General features: G+C 45.6%; 1 protein-coding gene across 4 annotated transcripts in view; it reads left to right on the forward strand.

The window, feature by feature from the left end:
- Positions 1 to 19,234, forward strand: part of COL24A1 (collagen type XXIV alpha 1 chain) — a 767,149-nt gene that overhangs the window by 56,567 nt on the left and 691,348 nt on the right. For all 4 annotated transcript variants that reach the window (XR_010186531.1, XM_063938932.1, XM_063938934.1 and 1 more), the window contains exon 3: positions 710 to 1,959. Coding sequence is in view for 3 of the 4 variants with exons in the window: in XM_063938932.1 (XP_063795002.1) it covers positions 710 to 1,959 (1,250 nt within the window). In the remaining variant the exon portion in view is untranslated. The remainder of the gene's footprint in view (positions 1 to 709; positions 1,960 to 19,234) is intronic.

Raw genomic sequence — 19,234 nt, forward strand, 5'->3', positions numbered from 1 at the left:
GTGTTACCAATACCATTGTGTTACTAATACCATTGTGTTACCAATACCAGTGTGTTACCAAATACCATTGTCTTACCATTGTGTTACTAATACCATTGTGTTACCAATACCAGTGTGTTGCCAATACCAGTGTGTTACCATTTTGTTACCAATTCCAACTTTGTTTTGCGGAATGAAAAATGCTGCTTTAAATCTCGCAGCTAAATCACAGAACATCAGCACGTTCGGCAACCAGGAGGCTATTACATTTGGACCATAGTAGTGGTAGATATAAACACAGGGGCAGGGATAGTGTTGTCACTTTGAAATAAAATAACTGTCATGCTGTGCTTTGCTGTTTCAGCCTTTTGTTCTGTGCTGCTAGAGAGAGGGGATTCTCTATCACGCTTTCCTTATAAACAAAGTTACAATGGGACATAAGAGTCAGTGCATTTTCTATTACTTCATAAGACATTCTAAGGCAAGGTTTGGGTTTAATTGAGTTCTACAATAATCTGACGCTGCCACATAAGTTTTACGCTCTACAACATCGCCATGGCGCCCATCTCTGAATATGACCCTGTGTTCGCTAACTGTGTTTGCAGTATGTCTACAACACGTGTATCAGGGACCATCTTCTGCTTTGCTTAATCCTAGAGAACGCTGTCTGGTTTCTTTCCTGCTGAGAAGTCCATAGAATAGCTAATAAACTGTTTCTTCTCCTCCTTAGGCATCGACACTCTTCAGCAGTCAGGCCGCGCAGAGAGAGGTCCGTTGCTATCGCCGCCTGCTACAATCAGTCCGTGGACCTTTGCTCCAGAAGATCGCGGTGTGCAGCTGGCAGAGTCAGGAGTCCGTCTGACCAGAGACACAGTCATCGAATATCCCGTGCACATTGATTTTCTGACCAGCTTGGGACGTCCGTTTCTCCTGTTGATCAGCGTGCGCTCGGACAAGTCCAACAATGCTTTCCTTTTCAGTATTAGGAACAAGAGTAAGCTTTATTTTGGAGTCCAGTTGCTGCCGAGGAAGGTGGTCGTGCACACAGGCGGGAAGCAGTATGTGTCCTTCGATTACACGGTGCAGGATGGACGGTGGCACAACTTTGCAGTCGGTGTTGAGCAAACGTCCGTTTCCCTGTTTGCAGAATGTGGACAGAAACACTTTTACAAGGAGGCTGCATTTGAAATCCAGACCCTGGCTCCTGGCAGCGTGCTCACCTTGGGGAGAATGACTTCTCATTCTGTTCCGTTTGAGGGAGCAATATGTCAGCTGGAGATTATTCCTTCAGCAGAAGCATCCGCCAATTATTGTCTCTATGTGAGGAAGCATTGCCGCCACACCGATACTTACCGATCTCTGCCGGCAGCCCAGACCCCAGGACAACCTTCTCCCTCTATACATGTGCAGACTAATAAACATACGGAGGACGAAGCACAGACTAAATTGGTCCCTGCCAGGCAACCAGATCTGCTGACAAATATAACCTCATCTGCACATTTGCCACGAAACACCCTTCTTGGAAATCTAACTTTGGCGCAAGGTGAAACGACACATCACGTAGAGGCTGCTCAGTTACACATTAACAAAATGCCTGAGAATAATACGAAAACAAAACCAAAAAAACATCATAAGCCAGCAGAGAATATCCTAGAACGTGGTCCTTTAACAGCTGAAGACGAAACGCCGTCTGTAACGTCGCCTTACGATAAAACCGCGTTGCAAAACGACAATCAGAAAATGATGGAAGAACAGGGTGAAGTCCGCAGGATCCTTAACAGGACGCTGTATTGGGGGGGCAGTGAGGGCCACAACCAGCTGGACCCTTGGGACGACCCGGTTCTAGATAATGGGGATGACTACAGGACTGAGAACAGCTATGAGATTGACATGGAGAATTACGATGAGTACTATGATGAAGTGGACATGTCCTATGATCTAGACCACTTGCTTGGGAGCAAAGGAGACAGCGGACCTCCAGTAAGTTCTTAAGATAACGCTAATGAACAGTTTTTGGACAACTGGTGTATGTGTGTATAGTCGTTGTTCCACTGGAGTGTCTTGGCCCAGCAGAGAGTTAGTAAATGTTTGTGTAACGCTCCGTCATGTCTTCCGTCTTCTTGCAGATATTCCCAGCCGTAGTGCAGCATGTCTCATTGCCAGATTATCTGATAGAGTGCCAGCTCTGCGGACCTCTCACACAGAGAAAGCTCTTCATTATTTATAGTGTAGTAAATTGCAAAGTGGCTTTTTATAGGATTCTTTTATCTTCTCCCTCTATCTTCTTCCCCTTTCCATTATTATAATGATGTTTCTGGCCCTGTTTTCAGGCTTCCTGATCAAACCATTGGGCCAGAATATCAGGTTTCCCTGTGTTCCCAGCCGTTCCCCCAGCGGAGGCTCCTCTCGCATCCCGATAGATTGTGTCTCATATGTGTCATAAACAAATAATAAGTTACATAAAAGTGCATTATATCAATCGTAAGTGGCGTTCCCTCTTCTGTCCTTTGTCGGCATGGTATGCGGGGGTGGATTAAGGGCCACATGCGGATCCACCTGGCCGGCCAATTGTGGTACATAATTTGACTCGGGCAAAGGTCTCCAACCCCTTTCACCTACAGCGCCAGGGTGCGAAAATTACCAATGCTCCTCCTGTTCCGTATTACACTGTGAGAAGGGATGCAATCAGACAGTGAGTGTATACAGCCCGTGTGTGGACTACATGTAGAAGCAGCCAGTAACTGATCACCTGGGTAACACCATGCTGCACTGCAGGGGGCAGATGTAACATGTGCAGAGAGTTAGGTGTAGGAGGGGTGTGTCCTAGCTCAGAGCTACATTGCAGTGTGAAAATAAAGCTGCCCAGCATGTGTGGGCTACATGCAGAAGCAGCCAGTAACTGATCACCTGGGTAACAACATGCTGCATTGCAGGGGACAGATGTAACATGTGCAGAGAGTTAGGTGTGGGAGGGGCATGTCCTAGGTCAGATCTACATTGCAGTGTGAGAATTAGTGATGAGTCAGTGAGTGAGCGAATGAGAGAATTAGTGATGAGTCAGTGAGTGAATGAGAGAATTAGTGATGAGTGAATGAGAAAATTAGTGATGAATCAGTGAGTAAATGAGAGAATTAGTGATGAGTCAGTGAGTGAATGAAATAATTTGTGATGAGTGAGTGAGTGAATGAGAGAAATAGTGATGAGTGAATAAGATAATTAATGATGAGTCAGTGAGTGAATGAGAGAATTAGTGATGAGTTAGTGAGTGAGTAAATGAGAGAATTAGTGATGAGTCTGAGTGAGTGAATGAGAGAATTAGTGATGAGTCAGTGAATGAATGAGAGAATTAGTGATGAGTTAGTGAGTGTGAATGAGATAATTAGTGATGAGCCTGCGAGTAAGTGAATGAGCGAATTAGTGATGAGTCAGTGAGTGAATGATGATATTAGTGATGAGTCAGTGAGTGAATGAATGAGAGAATTAGTTATGAGTCAGTGAGTGTGAATGAGAGAATTAGTGATGAGTCAGTGAGTGTGAATGAGAGAATTAGTGATGAGCCTGCGAGTAAGTGAATGAGAGAATTAGTGATGAGTCAGTGAGTGAATGAGAGAATTAGTGATGAGTCAGTGAGTGAATGAGAGAATTAGTGATGAGTTATTGAGTGAGTAAATGAGAGAATTAGTGATGAGTCAGTGAGTGAATGAGAGAATTAGTGATGAGTCAGTGAGTGAATGAGAGAATTAGTGATGAGTCAGTGAGTGAGTGAATGAGAGAATTAGTGATGAGTCAGTGAGTGTGAATGAGAGAAATAGTGATGAGCCCGTGATTAAGTGAATGAGAGAATTAGTGATAAGTGAGTGAGTGAATTAGTGATGAGTCCGTGAGTGAGTGAGTGAATGAGAGAATTAGTGATGAGTGAGAGAGTGAGTGAATTAAGTGAATTATGATGAGTCAGTGAGTGAATTAGTGATGAGTCGGTGAGTGAGGAATGAATGAGAGAATTAGTGATGAACCAGTGAATGAGAGAATTAGTGATGAGCCAGTGAGTGAGTGAATAAGAGAATTAGTGATTAGGGAGTTAGTGAGTGAATTAGAGGAATTAGTCATGAGTGAGTGCGAATAAGAGAATTAGTGATGAGCCAGTGAGTGAGTGAATGAGAGAATTAGTGATGAGCCAGTGAGTGAGTGAATAAATGAGAGAATTAGTGATGAGTGAGTGAATGAATTAGATAATTAGTGATGAGTGAGTGAATGAGAGAATTAGTGATGAGTCAGTGAGTGAATTAATGAATGAGAGAATTAGTGATGAGCCAGTGAGTGAGTGAATGAGAGAATTAGTGATGAGTCAGTGAGTGAGAGAATTAGTGATGAGTCAGTGAGTTTGAATGAGAGAATTAATGATGAGTTAGTGATACCCCTTTTACACTCGCATGAAAATCCCGGGATTTTGCACGTGAACGCGCATCATCCCGGGATTTTTGTCAGTGTGAAAGGGTACAGGGACAATTTCCCGGGTCGAGCATCCCGGGATTTCAACCCAGGTCTCGACCAGGGTTGGTCCCAGGACCGTCCCGGGAAGCTGTGCAGTGTGAAAGGGTCCGTCCCGGGATTCACTATCCCGGGACTGTTAAAAGGACTCGGATTGGAGCTTTCTTGGGCTCAGAAAAGATGATGTCATCTTTTCTGAGCCCAAGGCCATTTCTAATGACATACTTATGCATTTGCAGGGATATCCCGGGATCAGTGTAAATGGGGCTGTCCCGGGTCGATCCCAGGTCTTAGTGCAGTGTGAAAGGGGTCAGTCCCGGGAATGCATCCCGGGACGCATCCCGGGAGTGACCCGGGAGTGCGAGTGTAAAAGGGGTATGTGTAAATAAGAGAATTAGTGATGAGTCAGTGAGGGAATTAGTGATGCGTAAGTGAGTGAGTGAATGAGAGAATTAGTGATGAGTGAGAGAGTGAGTGAATTAGTGATGAGTGTGTGAGTGAATTAGTGATGAGTCAGTGAGTGAATGAATGTGAGAATTAGTGATGAACCAGTGAATGAGAGAATTAGTGATGAGTGAGTGAATGAGAGAATTAGTGATGAGTGAGTGAAAGAGAATTAGTGATGAGTCAGTGAGTGAGTGAATTAATGAATGAGTGAATTAGTGATGAGCCAGTGAGTGAGTGAATGAGAGATTTGGTGATGAGTCAGTGAGTGAGTGAATTAGTGATGAGTGAGTGAGTGAATGAATGAATGAGAGAATTAGTGATGAGCCAGTGAGTGAGTGAATGAGAGAATTAGTGATGAGTCAGTGAGTGAGTGAGTGAGAGAATTAGTGATGAGTCAGTGAGTGAGTGAATTAATGAATGAGAGAATTAGTGATGAGCCAGTTAGTGAATGAGAGAATTAGTGATGAGTCAGTGAGTGAGTGAATGAGAGAATTAGTGATGGGTCAGTGAGTGTGAATGAGAGAATTAATGATGAGTTAGTGAGTGAATGAGAGAATTAGTGAAGAGTCAGTGAGTGAATTAGTCATGAGTCGGTGAGTGAGTGAATGAGAGAATTAGTGATGAGCCAGTGAATGAGAGAATTAGTGATGAGTGAGTGAATGAGAGAATTAGTGATGAGTGAGTGAAAGAGAATTAGTGATGAGTCAGTGAGTGAGTGAATTAATGAATGAGTGAATTAGTGATGAGCCAGTGAGTGAGTGAATGAGAGATTTGGTGATGAGTCAGTGAGAGAGTGAATTAGTGCTGAGTGAGTGTTAGGGTCTCCTGCCCTGTGCTGCCACGTCGTCATGGCAACCGGGAGACAAGTGCTAGCGGAGTAACCTGTGCGCAGCTGATACTCCGGTTCGGGTCTTTTGCTGTGCAGTGGTTACAGGCTTTGTGCACGGCAGGGGATCCGGTGCTGGTTTTTGTGCTCACAGTCTGTGAGGTCTGAGTGGGGCGTGGACAGCACCTGCTATATAAACCCTCTTCTCAGGTTAAGCAGATGCTGCTGAATCTTTGTTGGTTAGTCAGTTCCTGAAAGTTAGCCAGTACTGTGTAGTTTTGTATTTGTTTGTTGCTTACTGCAAATAGGCCTTGGGATTTGGTATTACACTCTGCCAATCCAGACCTAGCAGTAAGACTGGAGTCAGTCGTTTAACTTGCTGGGGTTCTTTTGCTACTCTGTGAACTTAGCAAGTTTGCGGCTGTATTCTCAGACTTGCCTGCCAAAATCCTTTCTCACTGTGCAAGGTGTTCAGGTGTCAGTTTAGTGGCAGTAAGCTGAACCAGTGCACTGCAAGTGAGGACTAGGATTGTGGAGACTCTCCTTGTGTCTATTATTCCATCTCTGACCAAGGAGTTTACTGCCACACCCGTTGGTAACCCTTTAGGGTTTTGCTGTTGCCCTTAGCAACGGCATTTCGGGTTCTCTACGTATTAAAACACAACATCTCGCTTCTTTCCATCTGAGCATTCCTAATACTAGGGAGACACCCAGTTTCTTAGCCTCTGGGCTTCTCTGTTCACTTTGTGTTGATTTTGTTACCCTATCACCTTCTGTGTACGTAATGTCATATTCCCCAGTCTGTCTGTGAGTTCATTTGTTTTGCATCCCTCTCCGTTCAGACACCAGTACATTCCTGCAGGCACTGGTGTGAATAACATATTCAGCAGCCCAATACTCCTGTTGAAATTTTGTGGGAATATGGAGCATACCCCTCAAAATACTTTGCAACAGGTGGTCGATCTGGTGCAGGTCTTGACTCGACAATTTAATGATTTGTCCCGCAGCAGCAGCACCTTCAGGGGTTAAGGAGCCGAAAGTAAATCTCCCGGATCGTTTTTCTGGAGATCGCTCGCAGTTCTTTTGTTTCAAGGAGAGCTGCAAGCTATATTTCCAGCTTAGGCCTCAGTCTTCTGGGTCGGAGATTCAGCGGGTGGGCATAGTGATTTTCTTGCTACAAGGAGACCCACAGGTCTGGGCATATGGGTTGCAGCCTGACTGTCCATCGCTTAAAAGTGTTGATGCTTTTTTTACGGCACTGGGCATGTTGTATGATGACCCTGACAAGACGGCCTCAGCCGAGGCTCAGATTTCGATCCTTAAGCAAGGGCGAAGGCCAGTTGAGGTTTACTGTACGGAGTTTCGGAGGTTGGCCCATGATACCCAGTGGAATGACCCAGCCCTGAGACACCAGTACCGAAGAGGTCTTTCTAACCAGATAAAAGACCAACTGGTACAATATCCCTTGCCTGATAGCTTGGATCAGCTCATGCAGTTATCCATCCGGGTGGATAGACGGCTGAGAGAGCGTAGGCTTGAAAGGGAGACCGAGGTTTCCTTCTTTCCCAAGGGAACCTCAGACTCTGAGGAATTTTCCGAGGAGCCTATGCAGATTGGGGCTACCCGCCTCTCCTCACGTGAGAAGACGCGGAGGAGACAGCAGGGGTTGTGTTTGTACTGTGGGAATAAAGGTCATGTGGTAGTATCATGCCCAGAAAAGCCGGAAAACTTCAGGGCCTGAGGGTGATGGGAAATATCCTGTCAGGCCAGAAGTCAGAATTTCCCAAGAAGACTTTTATCATTCCGGTGACCTTGAAGCTCCTCGGTCAAACTGTCAAGACTGAGGCCTTTGTGGACAGTGGGGCCGACGTGGGTTTTTATGGACCGCCAATTCGCCCTGAAACCCTCTGTTCCCTTAGTACCCTTGGCATCGGAAATTGAGATCTGTGGGTTAAACGGGGAACCATTATCCCAGGGTAAAATTACCTCTTGCACTAGCCAGATTTCTTTGTTTATTGGAGCCACACACTCTGAAAAATTGTCCTTTTATGTGACTGTCTGTACTTTTGCCCCATTGGTGTTGGGGTTACCCTGGTTAAGGGCCCACAATCCTCAATTTGACTGGGTCTCTGGGGAGATTCTTAGTTGGGGTACTGATTGTTTCAGGAGTTGCTTGAGCCTTCCAGTCAGGCTTTCGCAGCTAAGTTTGCCAGGATTGCCAGGATGTTATGCAGATTTTGCGGACGTGTTCTCCAAAAAAGTTGCAGAGGTACTACCTCCCCATCGCCCCTATGACTGTGCCATTGATTTGTTGCCGAATGCTAAGCTACCCAAGAGCAGGTTGTACTCCCTGTCACGTCCTGAGACTCAGGCTATGGCAGAGTACATTCAGGAGAACTTGGCTAAGGGATTTATCAGACCTTCACAGTCTCCAGTTGGGTCGGGGTTCTTCTTCGTGGGTAAAAAGGATGGTTCGTTGCGACCCTGCATCGACTTCAGGGAATTGAACCGTATCACGATTAAAAACTCATACCCACTGCCTCTCATTTCGGTCTTGTTTGACCAGCTTCGTACTGCCACCATTTTTTCTAAGATTGACCTACGCGGTGCGTACAATCTAATCCGAATAAGAGAGGGGGATGAATGGAAGACTGCCTTTAATACCCACTCAGGGCATTATGAATATTTGGTGATGCCTTTTGGGCTCTGTAATGCCCCGGCAGTCTTCCAGGATTTCATGAACGATGTGCTCAGGGAATATTTGGATAGATTCTTAGTTGTATACTTAGATGACATCCTAATCTTCTCCCATTCCCTGGAGGAACATCGGAAGCATGTACGCTTAGTCCTCCAGAAACTCAGAGACCACCGGCTTGGGGCGAAGCTGGAGAAGTGCGAATTTGAAGTTCAGCAAATCGCATTTCTAGGATATATTATCTCCCCAGAAGGTTTCCAAATGGAGGGTTCCAAGGTACAGGCAGTCCTGGATTGGGTGCAGCCCACTAGTTTGAAGGCGCTTCAGCGTTTCCTGGGCTTTGCGAATTTTTATAGACGATTTATCGCTGGATTTTCGTCTATAGTGGCGCCCTTGGTGGCACTCACTAAGAAAGGGGCGGATGTTGCTCACTGGTCTTGTGAGGCCAAAGCGGCTTTTGCCCGTCTCAAAAGGGCATTTGTCTCGGCTAAGGTGCTGCGACACCCAGATCCAGAGCGTCCTTTTGTGGTGGAGGTGGATGCCTCTGAGATGGGTATTGGGGCAGTGCTCTCTCAAATGGGAGTGTCTGATAATCGCCTTCATCCCCGTGCTTACTTTTCCCGTAAATTTTCGCCTGCCGAGATGAATTATGACGTGGGTAACCGGGAATTGTTGGCTATTAAGGATGCACTCGAGGAGTGGAGACACTGGCTTGAGGGGGCTAAGTTTGTGGTCTCAATTCTCACCGACCATAAGAATTTGGCATATTTAGAGTCAGCGAAGCGTCTCAATGCCAGGCAGGCACGATGGGCTTTGTTTTTTGCTCGCTTTAATTTTTTTATAACATATCGCCCTGGGTCAAAAAACATCAAGGCTGATGCACTCTCGCGGAGTTTTGCTCCAATCCAGGAGACCACCGAGGAGCCATTGCCCATTGTGTCCCCATCATGTATTAAAGTGGGCATTACCCTGGACCTCTTGTCATTAGTCCTTAGAGCACAGGAGCAGGCTCCTCCAGACCTTCCGGTAGGTCTTTTGTTTGTGCCTCCTAGGTTAAGACAGCGAGTGTTCCTGGAATTCCATGCCAAGAAGTCGGCAGGTCACCCGGGTATTGCCAGAACTCGGGAGTTGCTATCTAGGGCGGTGTGGTGGCCCTCGGTGGCTAAGGATGTGGATCAGTGGGTTCGGGCATGTGACATCTGTGCCCGAAATAAGACTCCTAGAGGGGTTCCTGTTGGCCCATTACATCCACTCTCTATTCCATCTAAGCCATGGACCCACATTTCAATGGATTTTGTGGTGGACTTGCCCAAATCCTCGGGGATGACAGCCATCTGGGTTGTCGTTGACAGGTTTTCGAAGATGGCGCACTTCGTTCCACTGGTTGGGCTGCCATCGGCCAGACGCCTGTCTGAATTATTTATGCTGCATGTTGTGCGCCTCCACGGGTTGCCACTTGATGTGGTCTCTGACCGCGGATCCCAGTTTGTGGCCAAATTCTGGAGGGCATTTTGTTCCGATCTCCAGATTTCTGTCAGCTTGTCGTCAGGCTTCCATCCGCAGTCTAATGGGCAGACTGAAAGGGTGAACCAGTCCTTGGAGCAGTTCCTCAGGTGTTATGTCTCCAAGTGTCAGACTGACTGGGTTGCTCATCTGTCCATGGCGGAGTTTGCCTATAACAACGCGGCTCACTCTGCTACAGGGATCTCTCCCTTCCTTTGTGTGTATGGGCATCATCCTAAGGCCAATTCTTTTGACCCCCTGGACTCCACGCCTGGTGGTTCCTCTGTGGTTTCGGTCCTTAGGGGTATTTGGAGGAAAGTGAAGAAAGCCCTTGTGTCTGTGTCATTAGTGACCAAAAGGGTTTTTGATAAGCGGAAAAGACCCTGCAGCTTCAAATTAGGAGACTTCGTCTGGTTGTCTACTAAGAATTTGAAGTTGAGACAGCCATCTCATAAGTTAGGCCCCCGGTTCATCGGCCCTTATAAGATCACTAGGGTTATCAATCCGGTGGCATTTCAGTTAGATCTGCCCCGTTCTTTGGGTATCAATAAAACATTTCATTGTTCCCTTTTAAAACGGGCGACTAGTAATCCTTCTTCCAGTGGAAGACCTTCTCCTCTTCTGATACGTGGCCAGAGGGAGTTTGTTGTTGAAAGGATTCTTGACTCCAAGATGGTTCGGGGTCGGCTGTCATTTTTGGTGCACTGGAAGGGGTATGGCCCGGAGGAGCGGTCGTGGGTGCGCAGTTGTGATCTTCATGCCCCCAGACTGATACGCTCTTTCTTCTCGCAGTTCCCCGATAAACCCGGTGGTAGGGGTTCTTTGACCCCTCGTCAAAGGGGGGGGTACTGTTAGGGTCTCCTGCCCTGTGCTGCCACGTCGTCATGGCAACCGGGAGACAAGTGCTAGCGGAGTAACCTGAGCGCAGCTGATACTCCGGTTCGGGTCTTTTGCTGTGCAGTGGTTACAGGCTTTGTGCACGGCAGGGGATCCGGTGCTGGTTTTTGTGCTCACAGTCTGTTAGGTCTGAGTGGGGCGTGGACAGCACCTGCTATATAAACCCTCTTCTCAGGTTAAGCAGATGCTGCTGAATCTTTGTTGGTTAGTCAGTTCCTGAAAGTTAGCCAGTACTGTGTAGCTTTGTATTTGTTTGTTGCTTACTGCAAATAGGCCTTGGGATTTGGTACTACACTCTGCCAATCCAGACCTAGCAGTAAGACTGGAGTCAGTCGTTTAACTTGCTGGGGTTCTTTTGCTACTCTGTGAACTTAGCAAGTTTGCGGCTGTATTCTCAGACTTGCCTGCCAAAATCCTTTCTCACTGTGCAAGGTGTTCAGGTGTCAGTTTAGTGGCAGTAAGCTGAACCAGTGCACTGCAAGTGAGGACTAGGATTGTGGAGACTCTCCTTGTGTCTATTATTCCATCTCTGACCAAGGAGTTTACTGCCACACCCGTTGGTAACCCTTTAGGGTTTTTTCTGTTGCCCTTAGCAACGGCATTTCGGGTTCTCTACGTATTAAAACACAACATCTCGCTTCTTTCCATCTGAGCATTCCTAATACTAGGGAGACACCCAGTTTCTTAGCCTCTGGGCTTCTCTGTTCACTTTGTGTTGATTTTGTTACCCTATCACCTTCTGTGTACGTAATGTCATATTCCCCAGTCTGTCTGTGAGTTCATTTGTTTTGCATCCCTCTCCGTTCAGACACCAGTACATTCCTGCAGGCACTGGTGTGCATAACAGTGAGTGAATGAATGAATGAGAGAATTAGTGATGAGCCAGTGAGTGAGTGAATGAGAGAATTAGTGATGAGTCAGTGAGTGAGTGAGTGAGTGAGTGAATTAATGAATGAATGAGAGAATTAGTGATGAGCCAGTGAGTGAATGAGAGAATTAGTGATGAGTCAGTGAGTGAGTGAATGAGAGAATTAGTGATGGGTCAGTGAGTGTGAATGAGAGAATTAATGATGAGTTAGTGAGTGAATGAGAGAATTAGTGAAGAGTCAGTGAGTGAATTAGTGATGAGTCGGTGAGTGAGTGAATGAGAGAATTAGTGATGAGTGAGTGAATTAGTGATGAGTGTGTGAGTGAATTAGTGATGAGTCAGTGAGTGAGTGAGTGAATGAGAGAATTAGTGATGAACCAGTGAATGAGAGAATTAGTGGTGAGTGAGAGAGTGAGTGAATGAAAGAATTAGTGATGAGCCAGTGATTGCATGAATGAGAGAATTAGTGATGAGCCAGTGAGTGAGTGAATTAAGGAATTAGTGATGAGTGAGTGAATGAGAGAATTAGTGATGAGCCACTGAGTGAGTGTATGAGAGAATTAGTGATGAGTGAGTGAATGAGAGAATTAGTGATGTGTGAGTGAATGAGAGAATTAGTGATGAGTGAGTGAATGAGAGAAATAGTGATGAGTCAGTGAGTGAGTGAATTAATGAATGAGAGAATTAGTGATGAGCCAGTGAGTGAGCGAATGAGAGAATTAGTGATGAATGAATGCATGAGAGAATTAGTGATGAGTGAGTGAATGAGAGAATTAGTGATGTGTGAGTGAATGAGAGAATTAGTGATGAGTGAGTGAATGAGAGAAATAGTGATGAGTCAGTGAGTGAGTAAATTAATGAATGAGAGAATTAGTGATGAGCCAGTAGTGAGTGAGCGAATGAGAGAATTAGTGATGAGTGAATGAATGAATGAATGCATGAGAGAATTAGTGATGAGTGAGTGAATGAGAGAATTAGTGATGAGTCAGTGAGTGATTGAATTAATGAACGAGAGCCAGCGAGTGAGTGAATGAGAGAATTGGTGATGAGTCGGTGAGTGAGTGAATTAGTGATGAGTGAGTGAGTGAATGAATGAATGAATGAATGAATGAGAGAATTAGTGATGAGCCAGTGAGTGAGTGAATGAGAGAATTAGTGATGAGTCAGTGAGTGAGTGAATGAGAGAATTAGTGATGAGTCAGTGAGTGATTGAATTAATGAATGAGAGAATTAGTGATGAGCCAGTGAGTGAATGAGAGAATTGGTGATGAGTCGGTGAGTGAGTGAATTAGTGATGAGTGAGTGAGTGAATGAATGAATTAATGAATGAATGAGAGAATTAGTGATGAGCCAGTGAGTGAGTGAATGAGAGAATTAGTGATGAGTCAGTGAGTGAGTGAATGAGAGAATTAGTGATGAGTTAGTGAGTGAGTGAATTAACGAATGAGAGAATTAGTGATGAGCCAGTGAGTGAGTGAATGAGAGAATTAGTGATGAGTGAGTGAATGAATGAATGAATGAATGAGAGAATTAGTGGTGAATGAGAGAATTAGTGATGAGCCAGTGAGTGAATGAGAGAATTGGTGATGAGTCGGTGAGTGAGTGAATTAGTGATGAGTGAGTGAATGAATCAATGAATGAGAGAATTAGTGATGAGCCAGTGAGTGAGTGAATGAGAGAATTAGCGATGAGCCAGTGAGTGAGAGAATTAGTGATGAGTCGGTGAGTGAGTGAATTAGTAGTGAGTGAGTGAGTGAGGGCTTTGGCATTTATATGTATAGATAACATGCAGTTACGATGTAGCAATGGTCTTCTTACTGTGATGCGGTATTTTCTATCACGTTAGTGTATAACGCAAGAGATAATCTTTATTTTTTCAATTTCAATAATTATGTATTAATACATACATATACAGTATTTGTATGTATTATTAATAAATAATTGTTGAAAAAATAAAGATTATCTCTTGCAATATACACTGCGGCGTTTATTAGAGACTGTGGGGGTCACGAGTTGATCGCTAGCTGCCGTTGTTCACAGCGCAGCGATCAGGCTAAAAATCGGCATTTCTGCGCATGCATATGCACCGCAACGCGCAAGCGCGACGTACGGGCACAAAGGCATTTGTTGTTTTGCACAGGTTCTAGCGACGTTTTTATTCGCACTGGCGGCCGCAATAAGTTTGACAAGAAAGGGGCGTTTCTGGGTGGTAACTGACCGTTTTCTGGGAGTGTTTGGAAAAACGCAGGCGTGCCAGGGAAAACGCAGGCGTGGCTGGGCGAAAGCTGGGCGGGTGTGTGACGTCAAAAGCCAACCCTCCAAAGTTAGAATCAACGCACACGGAGAGTAACTACAGGGCTGGTCTTGTTTTGCTCAAACTGTTTTTGCAGGCGCTCTGCTGCACAGGCGTTCGCACTTCTGCAAAGCGAAAATACACTCCCCCGTGGGTGGCAACAATGCGTTTGCACGGCTGCTAAAAACTGCTAGCGAGTGATCAACTCGGAATGACCCCCTATAACAGAATGACAGCAGGATAATTAGATGCTGGAGAAATAACATGAATGAATTGTGGATGTACTGTAGGAGCATTTATTGCTGTGCGTTGTCTTGTGTACCAAGATGCGATATAAATCGGTAATTATAACTTTGGGGCTGATTTATCACCATCCGCCTCTGAGGATACGGATGGGAAGTGATGAAATCGACCAAATTTGCAATGTGATAATTCATTACATGGATGTACCAATTATCGCATGCAGGTACAGAGCTTGTCAGAAATCCCTGTCCCTGCGATGCCTCTCCGCAGCCTTATCAGGGTATCTTCCATAGAAACCCCTCCTCCCACGCACCACTTCCACACCGCTGATCATACGCAGGGATCGGTGCTCCTGGAAGGCTGCTAGTCATCAGGACTTCCTGCTGTTGTGATCTCCGGTGCTGTAAAGTGAGCTGCCGCTTTGCAGCATCACTTTACTCACAGGAGCGGCAGGGATCCACGATGACTGGCAGCCAGCACCGGAGCATGATGTTTTATTTTTATATTTTTTTTACCTTTTTTTTCTTATTTTTCTTTGTAATCAGCTTGTGTGTCCATTGGAAACACATAGCTGATCACACTGCTGGGTCCCTGCACAGCTTTCTCTGGCTGGAGGCAGCGAGCCCTCTGATAACGCTGTCTCAGGACAGCGTTATTATCTCAGGGCTCGCTGCGCTTTTTAAAAAATATATATATTCATTTGGTCAGATCACATTTCCCATTATAAGTATGGGATTTGTAATCTTGTTACTAAAAAAAAAGTGAATTCAATTAGTTTTTCACAAAAACTGCTCCAAAAGCGCTTTAATACATTCCAGTGATACTAAAATAATGTGAAAAGCCATCCCAAGATAGGGGCAAATAAGACAAACTTTCATAGTTTTTGCGATGCGGGAGGTGAACATAAAAGAGCTGCATGAGTGTAACACAGGCGTCAGGCCGTATCCCAGACACACCTTCTGGCTGCCATACAAGAGGAAAATAAAGTTCTGTTTTCTCTACATTATCAGTGTAAAAGTCTGGAGTGAAGCGAGATATAAGATCCCAACCTGCCAACAGCTTGGAGGGGATCAAGGAAGATCGTTCACGTTTCAGAGGATCTGTGTGACATTATGCAGAACCAGGTGTTGCTGCAACTTCCAAAACATATTCTGTAGTAACACTGGGACAAAACTCAGATTAATCCTGTGTGACAGCTGCTGCCTCAACATCATTACTCTGTAGTATAGTTACTAGCAGCATATTACTCCTGTGTGACAGCTGCTGCCTCACCACCATTACTCTGTAGTATAGGTACTAGCAGCATATTACTCCTGTGTGACATCTGCTGCCTCACCATCATTACTCTGTAGTATAGGTACTAGCAGCATATTACTCCTGTGTGACAGCCGCTGCCTCACCATCATTACTCTGTAGTATAGGTACTAGCAGCATATTACTCCTGTGTGACAGCCGCTGCCTCACCACCATTACTCTGTAGTATAGGTACTAGCAGCATATTACTCCTGTGTGACAGCCGCTGCCTCACCACCATTACTCTGTAGTATAGGTACTAGCAGCATATTACTCCTGTGTGACAACTGCTGCCTAACCACCATTACTCTGTAGTATAGGTACTAGCAGCATATTACTCCTGTGTGACAGCCGCTGCCTCACCACCATTACTCTGTAGTATAGGTACTAACAGCATATTACTCCTGTGTGACAGCTGCTGCCTAACCACCATTACTCTGTAGTATAGGTACTAGCAGCATATTACTCCTGTGTGACAGCCGCTGCCCCACCACCATTACTCTGTAGTATAGGTACTAGCAGCATATTACTCCTGTGTGACAGCTGCTGCCTCACCATCATTACTCTGTAGTATAGGTACTAACAGCATATTACTCCTGTGTGACAGCTGCTGCCTCACCATCATTACTCTGTAGTATCGGTACTAACAGCATATTACTCCTGTGTGACAGCTGCTGCCTCACCATCATTACTCTGTAGTATAGGTACTAACAGCATATTACTCCTGTGTGACAGCTGCTGCCTAACCACCATTACTCTGTAGTATAGGTACTAGCAGCATATTACTCCTGTGTGACAGCCGCTGCCCCACCATCATTACTCTGTAGTATAGGTACTAGCAGCATATTACTCCTGTGTGACAGCCGCTGCCCCACCATCATTACTCTGTAGTATAGGTGCTAGCAGCATATTACTCCTGTGTGACAGCCGCTGCCTCACCACCATTACTCTGTAGTATAGGTGCTAGCAGCATATTACTCCTGTGTGACAGCTGCTGCCTCACCACCATTACTCTGTAGTATAGGTGCTAGCAGCATATTACTCCTGTGTGACAGCCGCTGCCTCACCATCATTACTCTGTAGTATAGGTACTAGCAGCATATTACTCCTGTGTGAATGCCGCTGCCTCACCATCATTACTCTGTAGTATAGGTACTAGCAGCATATTACTCCTGTGTGACAGCCACTGCCTCACCATCATTACTCTGTAGTATAGGTGCTAGCAGCATATTACTCCTGTGTGACAGCTGCTGCCTCACCACCATTACTCTGTAGTATAGGTACTAGCAGCATATTACTCCTGTATGACAGCCGCTGCCTCACCATCATTACTCTGTAGTATAGGTACTAGCAGCATATTACTCCTGTGTTACAGCCGCTGCTTCACCACCATTACTCTGTAGTATAGGTACTAGCAGCATATTACTCCTGTGTGACAACTGCTTCCTCACCACCATTACTCTGTAGTATAGGTACTAACAGCATATTACTCCTGTGTGACAGCTGCTGCCTCACCATCATTACTCTGTAGTATAGGTACTAGCAGCATATTACTCCTGTGTGACATCTGCTGCCTCACCACCATTACTCTGTAGTATAGTTACTAGCAGCATATTACTCCTGTGTGACAGCCGCTGCCCCACCATCATTACTCTGTAGTATAGGTACTAGCAGCATATTACTCCTGTGTGACATCTGCTGCCTCACCACCATTACTCTGTAGTATAGGTACTAGCAGCATATTACTCCTGTGTGACAGCTGCTGCCTCACCACCATTACTCTGTAGTATAGGTACTAGCAGCATATTACTCCTGTGTGACAGCTGCTGCCTCACCATCATTACTCTGTAGTATAGGTGCTAGCAGCATATGACTCCTGTGTGACAGCTGCTGCCCCACCACCATTACTCTGTAGTATAGGTACTAGCAGCATATTACTCCTGTGTGACAGCCGCTGCCTCATCATCATTACTCTGTAGTATCGGTACTAGCAGCATATTACTCCTGTGTGACAGCTGCTGCCTCACCATCATTACTCTGTAGTATAGGTACTAACAGCATATTACTCCTGTGTGACAGCTGCTGCCTAACCACCATTACTCTGTAGTATAGGTACTAGCAGCATATTACTCCTGTGTGACAGCCGCTGCCCCACCATCATTACTCTGTAGTATAGGTACTAGCAGCATATTACTCCTGTGTGACAGCCGCTGCCCCACCATCATTACTCTGTAGTATAGGTACTAACAGCATATTACTCCTGTGTGACAGTTGCTGCCTCACCACCATTACTCTGTAGTATAGGTGCTAGCAGCATATTACTCCTGTGTGACAGCTGCTGCCTCACCACCATTACTCTGTAGTATAGGTGCTAGCAGCATATTACTCCTGTGTGACAGCTGCTTCTCCACCACCATTACTCTGTAGTATAGGTACTAGCAGCATATTACTCCTGTGTGACAGCTGCTGCCTCACCATCATTACTCTGTAGTATAGGTACTAGCAGCATATTTCTCCTGTGTGACAGCTGCTGCCTCACCACCATTACTCTGTAGTATAGGTACTAGCAGCATATTACTCCTGTGTGACAGCCGCTGCCCCACCATCATTACTCTGTAGTATAGGTACTAGCAGCATGTTACTCCTGTGTGGCAGCCGCTACCCCACCATCATTACTCTGTAGTATAGGTACTAGCAGCATATTACTCCTGTGTGACAACTGCTGCCTCACCACCATTACTCTGTAGTATAGGTACTAGCAGCATATTACTCCTGTGTGACAGCTGCTGCCTCACCACCATTACTCTGTAGTATAGGTACTAGCAGCATATTACTCCTGTGTGACAGCCGCTGCCTCACCATCATTACTCTGTAGTATAGGTACTAGCAGCATATTACTCCTGTGTGAATGCCGCTGCCTCACCATCATTACTCTGTAGTATAGGTACTAGCAGCATATTACTCCTGTATGACAGCCGCTGCCTCACCATCATTACTCTGTAGTATAGGTGCTAGCAGCATATTACTCCTGTGTGACAGCTGCTGCCTCACCACCATTACTCTGTAGTATAGGTACTAGCAGCATATTACTCCTGTGTGACAGGTGCTGCCCCACCACCATTACTCTGTAGTATAGGTACTAGCAGCATATTACTCCTGTGTGACAGCTGCTGCCTCACCACCATTACTCTGTAGTATAGGTACTAGCAGCATATTACTCCTGTGTGACAGCTGCTGCCTCACCATCATTACTCTGTAGTATAGGTACTAGCAGCATATTACTCCTGTGTGACAGCCGCTGCCTCACCATCATTACTCTGTAGTATAAGTACTAGCAGCATATTACTCCTGTGTGACAGCCGCTGCCTCACCACCATTACTCTGTAGTATAGGTGCTAGCAGCATATTACTCCTGTGTGACAGCTGCTGTCTCACCATCATTACTCTGTAGTATAGGTACTAGCAGCATATTACTCCTGTGTGACAGCTGCTGCCTCACCACCATTACTCTGTAGTATAGGTACTAGCAGCATATTACTCCTGTGTGACAGACGCTGCCTCACCACCATTACTCTGTAGTATAGGTACTAGCAGCATATTACTCCTGTGTGACAGACGCTGCCTCACCACCATTACTCTGTAGTATAGGTACTAGCAGCATATTACTCCTGTGTGACAGACGCTGCCTCACCACCATTACTC

The sequence above is a fragment of the Pseudophryne corroboree genome, chromosome 9, assembly GCF_028390025.1.
Source record: "Pseudophryne corroboree isolate aPseCor3 chromosome 9, aPseCor3.hap2, whole genome shotgun sequence".
Lineage (NCBI taxonomy): Eukaryota > Metazoa > Chordata > Amphibia > Anura > Myobatrachidae > Pseudophryne > Pseudophryne corroboree.